This window comes from Paramisgurnus dabryanus, chromosome 7, assembly GCF_030506205.2.
Source record: "Paramisgurnus dabryanus chromosome 7, PD_genome_1.1, whole genome shotgun sequence".
Classification (NCBI taxonomy): Eukaryota; Metazoa; Chordata; class Actinopteri; order Cypriniformes; family Cobitidae; genus Paramisgurnus; species Paramisgurnus dabryanus.
Window position 1 is genome coordinate 8,982,375 of NC_133343.1, and position 14,191 is coordinate 8,996,565.

Sequence of the window (14,191 nt, forward strand, 5' to 3'; positions counted from 1 at the left end):
TTGTAGCCTCATTATTTCACTTGGCTGTAAATATCTTGCGAAAAATAATTTTGAAAAGTAAAAACATATCTCGATGGGTGAGAATTCAAAATATGTGTTCGGGGTGTCATGGGTGTTGACCGTCATGTCAAAATATGTGTTCGGTGCGTCATGTGAACCTATGCGCATCGTGCGTCTTGTCAAAATATGTGCTTGCTGCATACGCGTCAAAAGGGTTTATGATAAAAGAGACGCTCACGTTCACAAAATACTTGCAAGACACTCACTTAACACTAAAATCTGAGATCTGAAGCAAGTATTTGGCAAATGTGAGCGTCTCTTTTATCATAAACCGCTTTGCAGCGTCTGCATACATGTTGTGAAGAGCTTTGCTTCGTACACCTTTGAAAAAGAAGTCACTGGCCGCCACTGGATAGCAGTAAGTTTCACATACTGATTAAAATTGATACTTTAAAGGGTTAGTTCACCGAAAAATATTTAAATACCCTCAAATTGTTTTAAAAGCTGTATACATTTCTTTATTCTGCTGAATACAAATGAAGAAATTTTTAAGAATGTTTGTAATCAACAGATCTGGGACACCACTGACTTCCACAGTAGCAAAAATAATACTATTGAAGGGAATGGGGACCCAGATATGTTTGGGTACAAAAATTCTTCCGGTTTGGAACAACTTGAGGGTAAGTGAATGATAGGAATTTTCATTGCTTTAGTGTACAAAATGTGCCACAATGCATAAATATAAACAGTACTAGTGATTCGCCCCTTAGCAAGCACCACAAACAATAAGTCGCACATTGTTCTGCGCTCTGATTGGCTGGCAGGTGTTTGTTGTTCATACACGGGGGAACTAAGGAATGTGCTGGCTCCCTCGAAACTTATCAAACACAAATAAAGACTCCCAACCTTCTCTCCCATGTGAAATCCAAAAGATTCAGGAGGTGTTAAGTGTAACTACTAAGCGTGTGTTTATGTAGGGCTGCTTGTACGTCAGTGCATGTGTTGGGTGTAGGGATAGATCTATTAGAAAGTGGGTGGTCTTTGTGATGTAAATAAACATCTGTCCCCCTTTAACCGTGTTAATAACCTTGTATTGTCATACAGTAATGTATCAACACACTTCATACACGTTAACATATGTGGCATAACACACAACTGTCACATCTGTTAAATCATACACACACCTTCATGTAGCTCGCCGTTCCTCCTCTCCTGCATGGCGATCTCAAAGCTGCTGTGGAGGATCTTGTTGAGGATGCTGATCCAATCATCCATCTCTCCCTCGCTGTCTGCAGCCAGAAGATAAGTGCTTTTATCCTGCATCTTCAGCTCGAATGCGAAACGTCGCACCTTACTGTTCTGCATACACACACAGTGAAAGAGAGAGAGATTGTATCAAAAAATGCAAATGATAACCCAAAGGAACGTTTTATTGCTTTGGGGCTGAAATGTTTCTATTAAAATTCATTTCTGTGGTATAAAAACTAACAGTCTAATTGTTGGTATATATGCATGGAGCTAGATTTAACACATTTATGTGTGCATTTATGACTATTTTAACATGAAACTACTCTGGAAAATACTGAATCTGTCCTACTGTAGCTAAAAGCTATTTATTCCCAGACGACTGTCGAGGAATAACCAGCAGCAGTGCCTGTGCACCTGTTAAAATGTTTATGCTTCCGACCTAGAAATAACTTTACTGTTTCTCTTTTTTAACTTTTACTCTGTCTGAAATGTGGAAAACAGACGTACAAAAACAGATGTTGAAAAGACAAAGAAGGGTGTGGAAGGCAAAGGAATACTTTATTCTTTCAAGAGGGAAGATAAACCGAATGCACCACAGGAGAGTGGAAATATTTGAACTTTGAAGAAACCATGCGTCAATTATGCTGGACTTCTCATCTCTTTCTTTTTATCTTTCTTTGCAAACCCGAGCAGCTCCATCTGAGGAACTGACGGTCCAACCACTGATCTGATATCCCCTCTAGACCTGACAAAGGAAGAACCTCATGAGGATGTTATTAGAGATGTGGTCTTCTTCTATAAACTGCTTTGTGCTGAAGTAAATACGCAAAACAAAGCATCTATTCTTCAAATTCTCAAAGGAATGTTCCAGGTTCAATACAAATTAAGCTCTGTCATTGGCATTTTGTTCATTGCCAAAGAAAATAATGTAAACACATTTTTTGGTGGTTAGATCTTTGACATCCATTTATACCATCCATGTTAAATCCAATTCCTTATGGGTGATGACCTCTGACCCTTACACATAATTCTACATAACTGGCCTCTGTATATGTTATTATGTGTTTTATTTATTACAACAGGAATTCAAAAATATACTGAAATAATTTGTGAAGAAATTAAAATAGAAATAGGTAGGTAGGAACTATTAAAATACACTGTATAGAATGCATAGCCATTAAATGTAAACATTATGGGGCAGTTTTCCGGACAGAGATTAGACTAGTCCTAGAGTAAAATAAATGTGAGAGCTGTCCAAACTGAATACAACTTAGACTGACATATCTTAAAATACATCAGTGCCTTTTGTTTTGCCTCAAAATGCACACAAGAAATGTTTTTTGTAAGGCATGTTTGTTAAGTTATATTTCCTAAGTTAATTTACTCACCCCCATGTCATCCAAAATGTTAATGTCTTTGTTCAGTCGAGAAGAAAAGATTTTTTTTTAAGAAAAACATTCCAGGATTTTTTCTAATTTTAATAGACTTTATTGGAGCCCAACAGTTTACAGTTTCAATGCATTTTAAAATTGCCATTTCAACACAGATTCAAAGGGCTCTAAACAATCCTAAACAAAGAATAAGGGTCTTATCTAGCAAAACAATTTACATTTTCGGCAAGAAATAAAAAATATGTGCTTTTAAACCACAACTTCTCGTTTTGCTCCAGCCGCGCCAGCTCGACCTCACGTAATGCATCATCACGTCGAAAGGTCACGCATGACGTATGCGAAACTACCGCTCCAATGTTTACAAGTGTGGAGAAAGATGACCGCCCCGACGTTGTTGTATGTGGAATGATACTAATTAATGAATTTGTGTCAGTTTATTGTTTAAAATGGTCCGCAAATGTGAGTTTCACATATGTAACGCGTGACCTTTCGACGTGCTTACGCAATTACGTGAGGTCGCGCTGGTGCGTCACACGGCTAGTGCGAGACGAGAAGTTGTGGTTTAAAAGTATATATTTTTTATTTTCTTGCCAAAAATGACAATCATTTTACTAGATAACACCCTTATGCGTCGGTTGGGATCATTTAGAGCCCTTTGAAGCTGCGTTGTTGCAATTTTTATTTGCATTGACACTGTAAACTGTTGGGGTCCAATAAAGTCCAAAGTCTATTAAATTGAGAAAAATCCTGGAACATTTTTCTCAAAAAAGACATTTTTGATGACATGGGGGTGAGTAAATTAACTGGATGTTTTTTAAGAAAGTGGACTGATCCTTTAAGTTAAGCAATTTCTTAAAAAAGTAAGTAACCTGGTTGTCTTAAATATGTCTTAAATTAATTAAACTTATAAATATTAGTTGACACAACAACTTTTTACACAACTTTTTTTGGTTTAACCTATATTTTTAGGTTAAATTTTTTATACATTTTAAATTACTTTTTTAAAGTTAACCCAACAAATCTTTTTTTACAGTGTATATACATTTCATTTGAAACAGTATATGTCATAATTGAATATCTACTCATGTCATGACCATGCTTTTTTAAAAATAAAGGTACTACTGTTTTGTCTGTATGGTTCTTAAAAGAACCTTTAACATCCAAGGAGCCTTTTTGTTTTACAAAACATTTCTTGTATAGTGGAATTATGTTCTTTAAACTAGATAATGGCTCTTTTGCAAACCTTTTAAAGAACTTTACTAAACCAAAAACCTTTTGTAGCACGTCTAGTTTTAAGAGTGTACAGTTTGCCAGTACTGTAAATGCTGTAAATTACTCAATATATCCACAAGAAAAGCACAGGAATTATGTCATTGACTATAACAACTAGAATTTAATTGGCCTAGAACTGTAGCCCTACCACAAATAATGAAGATTTATAATTTAAAACTTCAATATTACTCATGGCTTGAGCAGAAAACACACAAACAAGTATTCAAGCTTTACTTAGAAAAAAAGAAATAAAACTTTATGTGCTTGACCTTGTTTTCCCTACTTACAGTAAGTGTTCTATTATGCGCAATAGAGAAGTGCAAAAAAGTGAGTGACAAGCCCACATTATTATTTTCTGTGGTAATCAACATTACAACATAAATGCTCTCAACAGAGCATAAAGCGGGAACATTTCATAAGCAGGGAGAACATTATAAGAATTTTAGCCCATTAAAAAGGTCAATTTGCAATGGGTCATGGACCTTTCAGCACTCATAATATTAATCTTTACTGGTTATGTTTACTTAAAGCACAGATGTTGATTCTACTCTCAGAGCTAATGTAGCTTACAGTGCATTGATAGTCACCTGGATGACACCCATGCAGGAGTCCAGAAAAATGGTTCCTTTGGGTTCTTTAGATATTTTCTCATCTTTGTAGAAGTTTAAGTTGTACGATCCATCTCCCAGCTGGGTCAGGTGAAAATACCTTCTCTTAAAAGACTAAAGAGAAAGAAAAATTAGCAGACAATACGCATTGCACTTACACATCCAATGTTTAGATGTCCAGGGACTGTTCTAAAAATAACACTTGTAGGAAGGGGACCATGGGAAAATAGACTGTACTGGTAAGGTCCCACTTCCTGCCCGACTCTAAGAGCTGAGCCAAAGGTCAAAGTTTGTTCTGCAACCCACCAGAAGTACACAAACTACTGTATGCAGAATTTGCAACATTGTAATGATATCAGCACTTGTTTTATTCGCTACTTTATGTATTAGTGTACAAATCTACTTACACTACTTCTGCAGGATGCAGCTTTTATACTTGCACAGTATGCAAATTGGTTAATTTCTATTGTTCTTATCTGTATTGTTTTTTTATGATGTAAAAGCAATAAAAACAAAAAAGTGTAGTATTTACAACCGCTTTATACAAAAATATCTTACTACATTAAACAATAACTACATTAAACAATATTACACCAATGCTGATGGCACAGCACAAATTTAAAGGGCACCTATTGTGCCCATTTTTCAAGATGTGATTCTTATATATACAGTCTGAGACAATTGTATTTTCAACCGCATTATCGATACAATGTGCTAACAAACTGATTTAGAAAAGCTTTTGGGTAAAATTAACCATTAAGCCAGTGGATGTGGGCGGGGCTTCGTTTGTGTGATGTCACATTAACAAGAGAATCAAAACAGCATGCCTAATTAGACTGCTTTGGTTTAATGGGGATTAAAAAAGAACGAGAGGATGGATTTTTTTACATTGTAGAGCTGTTGTGGTCACACACAGCCAATACTCATTTATGTGCAAACCCATTGTAAAAGTGTATTTTGCATAATATGCGAGTATGCACTACTTCATTCAGTAATCCTCTAAAGTTAAATGACAGTATAATCTTGAAAATGGCCAATGGGATGTTTACATGTTTACTCACCCTCATTGTAACACTGATGGCACTGTTCATGTTTGCCTTATGTAGCCAGCCGTGCTTAGACACGCCCCCTTTTTGAGAGCCCAATGAGGCAGTATCCTAAACAAACAGGAGAGACGTATAACATGCCAGTCACACACCGAGTAAAAACACAATATTCATATTAACACACAAAACACTATTACGTCATCTGTCATCTTTAGGCCTGAACAAATACGAGTCGATTTCCAGCATCATTTCCCACATTAAAGCCCCTACACGTCCTCCTCCGTGTTTCAACATGACGTCCATTTCCACCTGACCCCTTTCAATTATTCATGTTTTCCCTTGTCCCAACAGGGAGCAGACTTAAAACTGAACAAACAAACTCCGTTCCTGACAGAGCGCTCAGACAATGTGGCAGACGCGCGGATGGAATTCTGGGAAATGTAGGTGAAACCCAATCAGGGGATCAGATAGCCTAGAGGCAGTGGAGTCCTGTGTCTGCTCTTTCTCTAAGCCTAATGTAGTCCCAGAGGCACAAACGCATTACTAATGAGCTGTAAGTTCCTTATCATTTATTTATTCTCCTCAGCGTGAACATAAAGGAAAAGCGAGAGAGAAATCACATACGTTGCACTAGGCTGTTGAATTATGGTGAATAGCATTTTAATAAGCTAATAAGTTCATAAGCAATACCCCATGAGTGTCTCTCTCTTTCTATTACATACTGTAGCTTCTTCAAACAAACCTCTTGACAAACACAGTTTGAGCAGCTGAATATTAAATCACCAAATTCCTGAGGTGCACACTAATTACATTAGGCATTAATTAAAGTGCACTACATTCTACACAATGTGAAATATCACCACATAACTATGTGACAGATGAACCTCCTTCTTGTGAATGTTAGGATATGTACTGTGATCCTGCATAATGTGTTTGAAAGCACTGTTCTTCCGAGGGGCGCAAATTCAAAATTAGTGTCACGTGTGTTGCTCGTGTTTTCAAAATATATGTTTGTTGCGTCATGTGAACCATGTGCATCACGTGTTTTGTCAAAACAAGTGCTTTTTGCACACGGGTAAAAAAAACGTTCATGATAAAAGAGACGCTCACGTTCACAAAATACACGCAAGACACTCCCTTAACAGTAAACTCTGATTACGCATGAGATTATGCGAGTATCTGGCAAACGCGAGCGTCTCTTTTATAATAAACCCTTTAGACGCATCTGCAGCAGGCACTTATTTTGACAAGACATTTGATGCACATATATGTTCACTCGACATGCAGAACACATATTTTGAAATTACAAACCACACACATGACGGGCTACATACATGTTGTGACGAACTTCGCATCATGCACTCTCGAAAAAAGAAGTCACCAGCTGCCACTGCTGTTTTGTATGTATTTATACATGCAACAGGTCATATGTGAGCCTGTTTGTAAAATTCAGACTGTTAAAGTCTCATTATCGAATTATAAGATGAGTGGCCGAAAGTCTTACAAGTCAATCATCAAATTTTTTTCATAATTTTTTTAAACCAGTTACATGAAAAGATAGATTGGCGTAATTTGAATTCATAATTGATAGACTGATGGCTATTAATAGTTGCTAGTTGGTCATACTGTACTTTAAGTCTTAGCTAGCTACAGGAGCATCAACATTTGATTTCAGTCACTGATTTCACAATGATTTCAATCTTTGACATGACCTTACTATAAATATTAAAGATATCAAGATTATATTTTCACATTTGACTCTTTACATTATGTAGGATGATTTATGTAGAAAATTAATGACTAATAAGGGTTTTCACAGACTGACACATTTTCTATTATTCATAATTTTTTTAATCACTCTGTATATTGTTTTATCTTGTAATATTTTCAATTTTGTTAGAATAATACATACTTATATATATATATATCATACTACCATTTCTTAATAAAAACATTAAGATTCAAATATTACCACATTAATGACAATGCCACATGCACAAACACACAATAAAGGAATATGGGTAATTGTGTCTCACCTCCTCTTTATCTGCATCCTCATCGACCTCAAACACGTGATTGGCTAGCTTGTCTGGCCGAGGAACTTTACTGTAAAAGAACCCAAAACATGATATATAAACAAGACAAATAGACTTTCAAATTTTTAAAAGGAACGCTCCACTTTAAAAAAAAAACAGGCTCATTTCCAGCTCCCCTAGAGTTAAACAATTGATTTTGGAATCCAGTTTTGGAATTTTGATATTACGCCACACCCAAAAATAGTTCCCTTGGTTAATTTCAATAGCAGGGGACTATTTTCAGGCACTGTGTAATATCATTGCGCCTGCTTATGCCGGAATGAGAGTATAGTTCCTAGCCATATTGGTCTAGAAAATCGCAACTTTTAATTTTCAGTCGGTCTTAAAACACGATGTAACTACAGAAGAGTCCAGTTTTAAATAGGAAAATTATCGAAACTTTTTGGTTATTTTTGAATGCGATGCTAATGGTCTAATCAGGTTCAATGGATTATGCTAAGCTATGCTGAAAGTGATACCGCCAGTCCCGGAGATCAGCTGAATGGATTCCCAAACAGTAAAAATCTAATGTTTAACTCTAGGGGAGCTGGAAAATGAGCTTATTTTCAAAAAAGTGTAGTGTCCCTTTAAAAGGAAATTTAAAGTTGTGATGTGTGACTCTTAGAGGCATCTAGCAGTGAGACGGCTTAGGCTTAGTCTACAGCTCACCCCTCCCTTTCGAAACTCATAGTGAAGCTACAGTAGACGCCACAGGACAAACATGTCATTGTCTGAGACAGTGTTTCCTAATCCTGGTCGTCGAGTACCCCCTTCCAGAATGTTTTAGATGTCTCCTCATTTAAAACAACTGATTCAACTAATCAGTCTCCTTCCAGAATGAATAACATGTCTCCCTAACAAGCTGTTGAGTAAAATAAGGTGTGTTAGATAAGGAGACATCTAAAACTTTCTGGAAGGGGGTAGTCGAGGATCAGGATTGGGAAACACTGGTCTGAGACAACGTAGTGACAAAACGTGCTCTATAGAACAGTTTGTCCGTTTAAGGCTACTGTAGAAACGTGATGGCGCAAAATGGCGACTTCCATGTAGGGGACCATGTGCTATATACAGAGCTGGTAGTAACGAATTACATGTAATCTGGATTACGTAATCAGATTCCAAAAATCAAGTACTTGTAATTACAGTAGATAAACTACATTTTAAAATACTCATAATCAGACTACTATGGCAGTATGATGTTCACAATTTTGTAAATCTCATATTTTTTTACATTTTTCATAATAAATGTACCTACCACTTAGCGCTTATATACATTCGTGATTATTCAAGTTTTTCCGGGGGAGGGGGGTGTGCATTGCACTTCAAAAATTAGTTTTTAAGGCTCTTGTTGGTGAAATAAAATTTAATATATTTTTTCCCTCTTTATATATTTGAAATCAAATAAGATTTGTCAAAAGTAATCTAAATGTAATCCAAAAGTAGTCAGATTAAGTTACCAACGATGTATAATCTAAGAAATTATATTACTGACTACAAATTTTGTCATGTAATTCGTAATCAGTAACAGATTACAATTCATAAGTAATCTATATGTATAAAAACGGCTCATTCTAAGGTAATAAAAACAGTACAATTCATTTTGTAGGGTTTTTATACATCATTGATAATTTAGTTCCGTATATTATATTGCCTTTGTGTCAAGAGATCTTTCTAAAAGTCTCACATTGCATCTTTTAGTAGCGCTTGCTTGCCAGTTACTTACTGGTCTGAACGCACCCACCGAAAAATTGCTTGCACTTTTAACTCTAATTATGTACATTATGCATTTGACAGATGCTTTCACCAAAGCAACTTGCATTCCATGTATAGATTTTATCAAATTATGTGTTTTGGAGAAGTTGAACCTATCACCTTGATGTTGCAAGCAGTATGCCCCTCCAAACATTACTAATCATTCCATTTTCATTTATTTCATTGCTCATAACATCATAAACAGCCTGACCGGTGGTTAAAGTTGGCCTAATGCACTAATGACCTAATGCAAATAGCTTGTAAATGTGAGCGCACGACCATGTGTGTTTACAGAAAGTGCATTAGCAGAGGTATGATGAAAGAGTAGTGGCAGGTCATTATACTGGATGATGATGATGATGTTTGTTTATTTCAGCATCTATGGCTATATTCATAGCAGGAACTGGTTAATCTACACACAACGTGCACACACAATTAAGGAAATGATAATTTGTCATCTCCAGATTACCTAACCTGCTTGGATTGTGGGAGGAAACCGGACTATCCAAAGTTAAGGTGGGGAAAATGCAAACTCCACACAGAAAGAACTCCCGACCCAGCCGAGGCACAAACCGGGGACCTTCTTGCTGTGAGGCAACAGCACTACCCACTGAGACACTGTGTTGCACTGATAATGATGATGAAACTACAGCACGCAATATCTGCATCTCCTCCACCATCATCATACCTCCTCTGTGACCTTTATGAAATACCTGCCTGTCTGCTGATATCCACAATGTGATTTTCCAGATATCGACCGCTAAGGCATAATTCCTTTTAATCAGTTAGCGGAGCCGGAGACAGGAAGCAAGTCTAGTGGAAAACATCTAACAGACACTTGTCTGAGAAGGGTGGTTGCTGTCTGGTTTTGAAACAGGTGGAGTATTTGTGTGTTGATTGACAGCGCAGACAGGAAGTGAGAGTTACATTCGGAAAGGAAGTGGGAAAAGAGCTGCTAATGGATTGTTGTTGTGTGAAGGAAGACGCATTTCCTGGTTTGGCTCCAGATGAGAGCTCATTGTCAACACTGAGGCAGGGCAGCATGGGGACACTGATAAAATTAGTGTGTTGCATCTCTCTCATACATACATGGACTTTGTTTCAAAATCTTGTGACCTACCTTTGTCTATTACCTGTACAATATATTGTACAGCATATATTGTAATTTCTAACACCCTGTCCCAAACAGGGACGACACATGACAATTTTAGCAACAAGTCATTTGTTTGTCTATGCAGAGTGCCAAAATGAACGCTAAATTTGAACCGAGTTCATCACATTGCATTATGTGCAACTGTCCTTATATCACATGTTCGCTTTGGATATAAGCTTCCGCTAAATGCCTGAACATATTGCAACATGGGATGGCAGCATAACCTTCTGAAACCTTCCAGGACTTTGCATCACAATCATGCATACATATACCTAAAACGGTCATTGATGCTTATAAAGGTTTAGATGTCTTGGCATACATCCCTTTCTTACTTTGGAAGTTGGCGAAAGTCTCCAGAATAATCCTCATATTTGTAGGTCACCACATGCCAGTCAGAGTTGTAGGTCTTGATGCTCTGTGGAAGATAAAAAAGTCAAACATCTCTGCCTCTTCTATTCGGTAAGATGGAAAACACATAGGGGTTTTTCCTGGACCGGGTTTAGATTAATCCAGCACTAGTCTTAATAAGATATATTAGGACATTTAAGTAGTTTTTTACGAGCAAAACGTACAAAAAAAAAAAACATTACAGGTGTTCATCTTGAGACAAAACAACAGCAAGAGCCGATCCGCCCTATACGCAGGCTACGCGAGCTGCGTAGGGCCCCGCACCACTAGGGCCCCCCCTTGTTCCTAACTTCATGCAGCACTGCACAGACCAGCTGGCGAGTGACATCATTGTGCCACAAGAGCCATTTGAAATTATAACAAGCAGTCTGATCTCACTATAATTCTCAAATTCCAGTTGTCAGTCCATTTATTCAGCTCCGCATGCGGTTGATGCGCCTTATCGACATACGTCTTCATTCGGATTTGGTTTAAAGATATCCACCCGGTGCAGGAAAGGCAAGTGCCTTGAAGGTGAAGTAAAAATATTTATAACACATTAATGTTTTAATTTCCTGTTTAGTCTTGACTAACCATGCAATGGATTTATAACAAAAATCCCTAAATTCAGTGTTAGTCCAGTGTGTTTTGGTTAGAAATGCTTGTACACATTAATAATCAAAATGTTTTTTACATGTTAAAAAAATAAAATAAAACAATTCACATTAGGTCTAATGTCTGCATATTTAGAGAATTATTGATCCCGCGGAGTCTGATCATGCCTTATGGTGCGTTAACACCAACCGCGGTAGAGGCCTGAAGTGCGAGTGATTTCAATGTTAAGTCAATGTGCAGACGCGTTGACGCGCGTCAGGAGGTCCCGCGGCGCGGAAGAGGCGTTCGGCGCGGAGCGGAAGACGCGTTTCCGCCTCAATGGCGCGAATTGAGCGTTGTGCGCGGTACGCGCGAATGGTGCTTTTGTGCATTTTGCGGTTCACACGAATTTGCGGCTGACGCCTGAGTTGAAACATTTGAACTTTGGTGGAATTTCGCGCCGCGTTAACCAATCAGGAGCCTGCTTGCTGCTGTGGTGGCAGCCCCGCCCGGAGTCACTCACTCAAGCAGTCACTCGAAGCTATATGACACAAGTTGTTATTTCTATAGAGGAGACAGGAATAAAAAGGACCTCGCTTGGAAGAGTGTCAGTAAGGACTTTGGGCAACCTGGTAAGTTGTAATACACACTTCACTTTTGAGTCATGTGACGTTTATCGATCTGCGCCGTTTATTTTCCCCCTAAAGTAAGGTTACCCAATACAAACTGGTAACTCTCTTGATAAATGCACAAGTAACATCAGTCATCTTGCAAACAGACACTCGCACAGCAGTTGCCCCTCCCACAAGAAGCGGATTTTGCTTCAGACGCGCGTCAAATGCTTGCTTTTTCCGCGCGTCTACTCCGCTCTACACGCGCGAATGCATTCAAAGTGTTCAAGCGGCAAACTAGGCGCGGTAGACGCGATACTCAGCATTAGTTTTAAAGCAAATTGGAAAATCTTTTGAATTGTTTGTTATAGTTTATCCGACAGCTATTTTGGTTTTATTTTATTCATAATTTTACATTTGTTTCCCTGATGTCCTACATCTCTTAAAAATTATATATTTGGCAGTAGACCTTGTTTTCTAAGTACTAATGTAACAGATTAGGGGTTTTCAGAAAACATGTTAGGAAGTATTATGATGAGTGTCACAGTAATGTACATGTGGCAAAAATGTACAGCTATAAGATAAACGTGTTTTAGTTAACATTTTGTTTATACATTTAAGCAGTGAATGTTTTTTTATGGACACGATGACAGAGCCCCTCACAAAGTTGCTTAGGGCCCCCAGAAGGCCAGGATGGGACTAGGATAAACCCTGTCTGGAAAACCACCCTATAGACATACATCCCCTTTACACACACATAATGCAAATATATGCAAGTAATATACTTTTCATAGCCCTCCGTGGCAACTTATTTTTTGTAAGCAAAACCCCCTTTAGGCGGTATTGTGTCACTGTGCTAATCGCTGTTAAAGCTGTCACCACATTACACCACCAAACCGACACTAACATATCCTCTGGGCATTACAGTAAAGAAGATTTAATCCTATTTGCTTTGTTGGCAAGACAAGCATTCAGTCCTCAGCAGTTGTTAAAGGGATAAGATGAAACTAAAAGCCACCAAAACATAAACAGCTTGCTCTTATTTCAAATCTAATTGATGGAGAGAAAGTGTGAGAGAGAAAGAAAGAGGCAGAGAGAGGGTTTTCGTTTTATACGGTGCATAAATAATACTATGTCAATTTCCTCACTTTAACCTGTAAAACTTTATTTTGTAGACCACAACAGGAGACACATCCTTATTCTTTTCAATGCACTTACAATGAACATCTAGTTTGTATATTCATAAACATCCTTCATCCTTTTTGTGATCCATGGAAAATGGCAATTTATAAAAATGGGTGTGTAACTAATAAATTATACATTTTTTAATCTAAATATTTGCCTACAGAAGCACCGCAACAACGATAATTAAATAAACATTTATCATACTACAGTTCCTATTGGGTAACAAAACAAAAAGTATTAAAAAAAAACCAACAAAACCACCGGCAACCGATGACTTATGAGAAAAGAAATTCATTAAAACAATCTGTAAAGTTTTTGGCCGGCTCATCTTGAGCTCATCTTGTTTGCATTTCAGTCTGGATTACATGTAATTAAAACTCTCAGAACCACAATGACATTAGCTCTGGTCAGACCGTGACAAATGTTTTCTTGACATTTCAATGAAACATACTTTATGGCCGCAATGTAGGGGACGGAGATATTTGCCAGAGCTTGTTTGCAAAGTTACAGAACAATCATTACATGTTGCTGTGGAGTGCTCTGATGTGCACTTGACTTATGGTCCAAGCAGATGTTTTTTTTTAAATGCTGGAAAACTGCCTGGATCTGGCCCAGCTGCCCTTGATGATGTCATCGAGCTATTTAGTGGGAGGAAGTATCATTTTACACTCTCCGCTGATGATGCTCAATGCCTGTGATATATAGCTACGCAACCCTTTTCTGACCCGGACCTTATCCTTGCACACGTGTGTGTGTGTGTGTGTGTGTGTGTGTGTGTGTGTGTGTGTGTGTGTGTGTGTGTGTGTGTGTGCGTGCGTGCGTGCGTGCGTGCGTGCGTGCGTGCGTGCGTGCGTGCGTGCGTGCGTGCG

At 37.9% G+C, this 14,191-nt stretch overlaps 1 protein-coding gene across 6 annotated transcripts in view; it reads right to left on the reverse strand.

The window, feature by feature from the left end:
* dock9b (dedicator of cytokinesis 9b) overlaps nucleotides 1-14,191 on the reverse strand; it is a 94,944-nt gene that overhangs the window by 37,608 nt on the left and 43,145 nt on the right. For all 6 annotated transcript variants that reach the window (XM_065240176.2, XM_065240174.2, XM_065240173.2 and 3 more), the window contains exons 4-8: nucleotides 10,878-10,960; nucleotides 7,602-7,671; nucleotides 5,581-5,676; nucleotides 4,499-4,633; nucleotides 1,185-1,359 (exon numbers count right to left, since the gene is read on the reverse strand). In XM_065240176.2, the coding sequence (XP_065096248.1) occupies nucleotides 1,185-1,359; nucleotides 4,499-4,633; nucleotides 5,581-5,676; nucleotides 7,602-7,671; nucleotides 10,878-10,960 (559 nt within the window). The remainder of the gene's footprint in view (nucleotides 1-1,184; nucleotides 1,360-4,498; nucleotides 4,634-5,580; nucleotides 5,677-7,601; nucleotides 7,672-10,877; nucleotides 10,961-14,191) is intronic.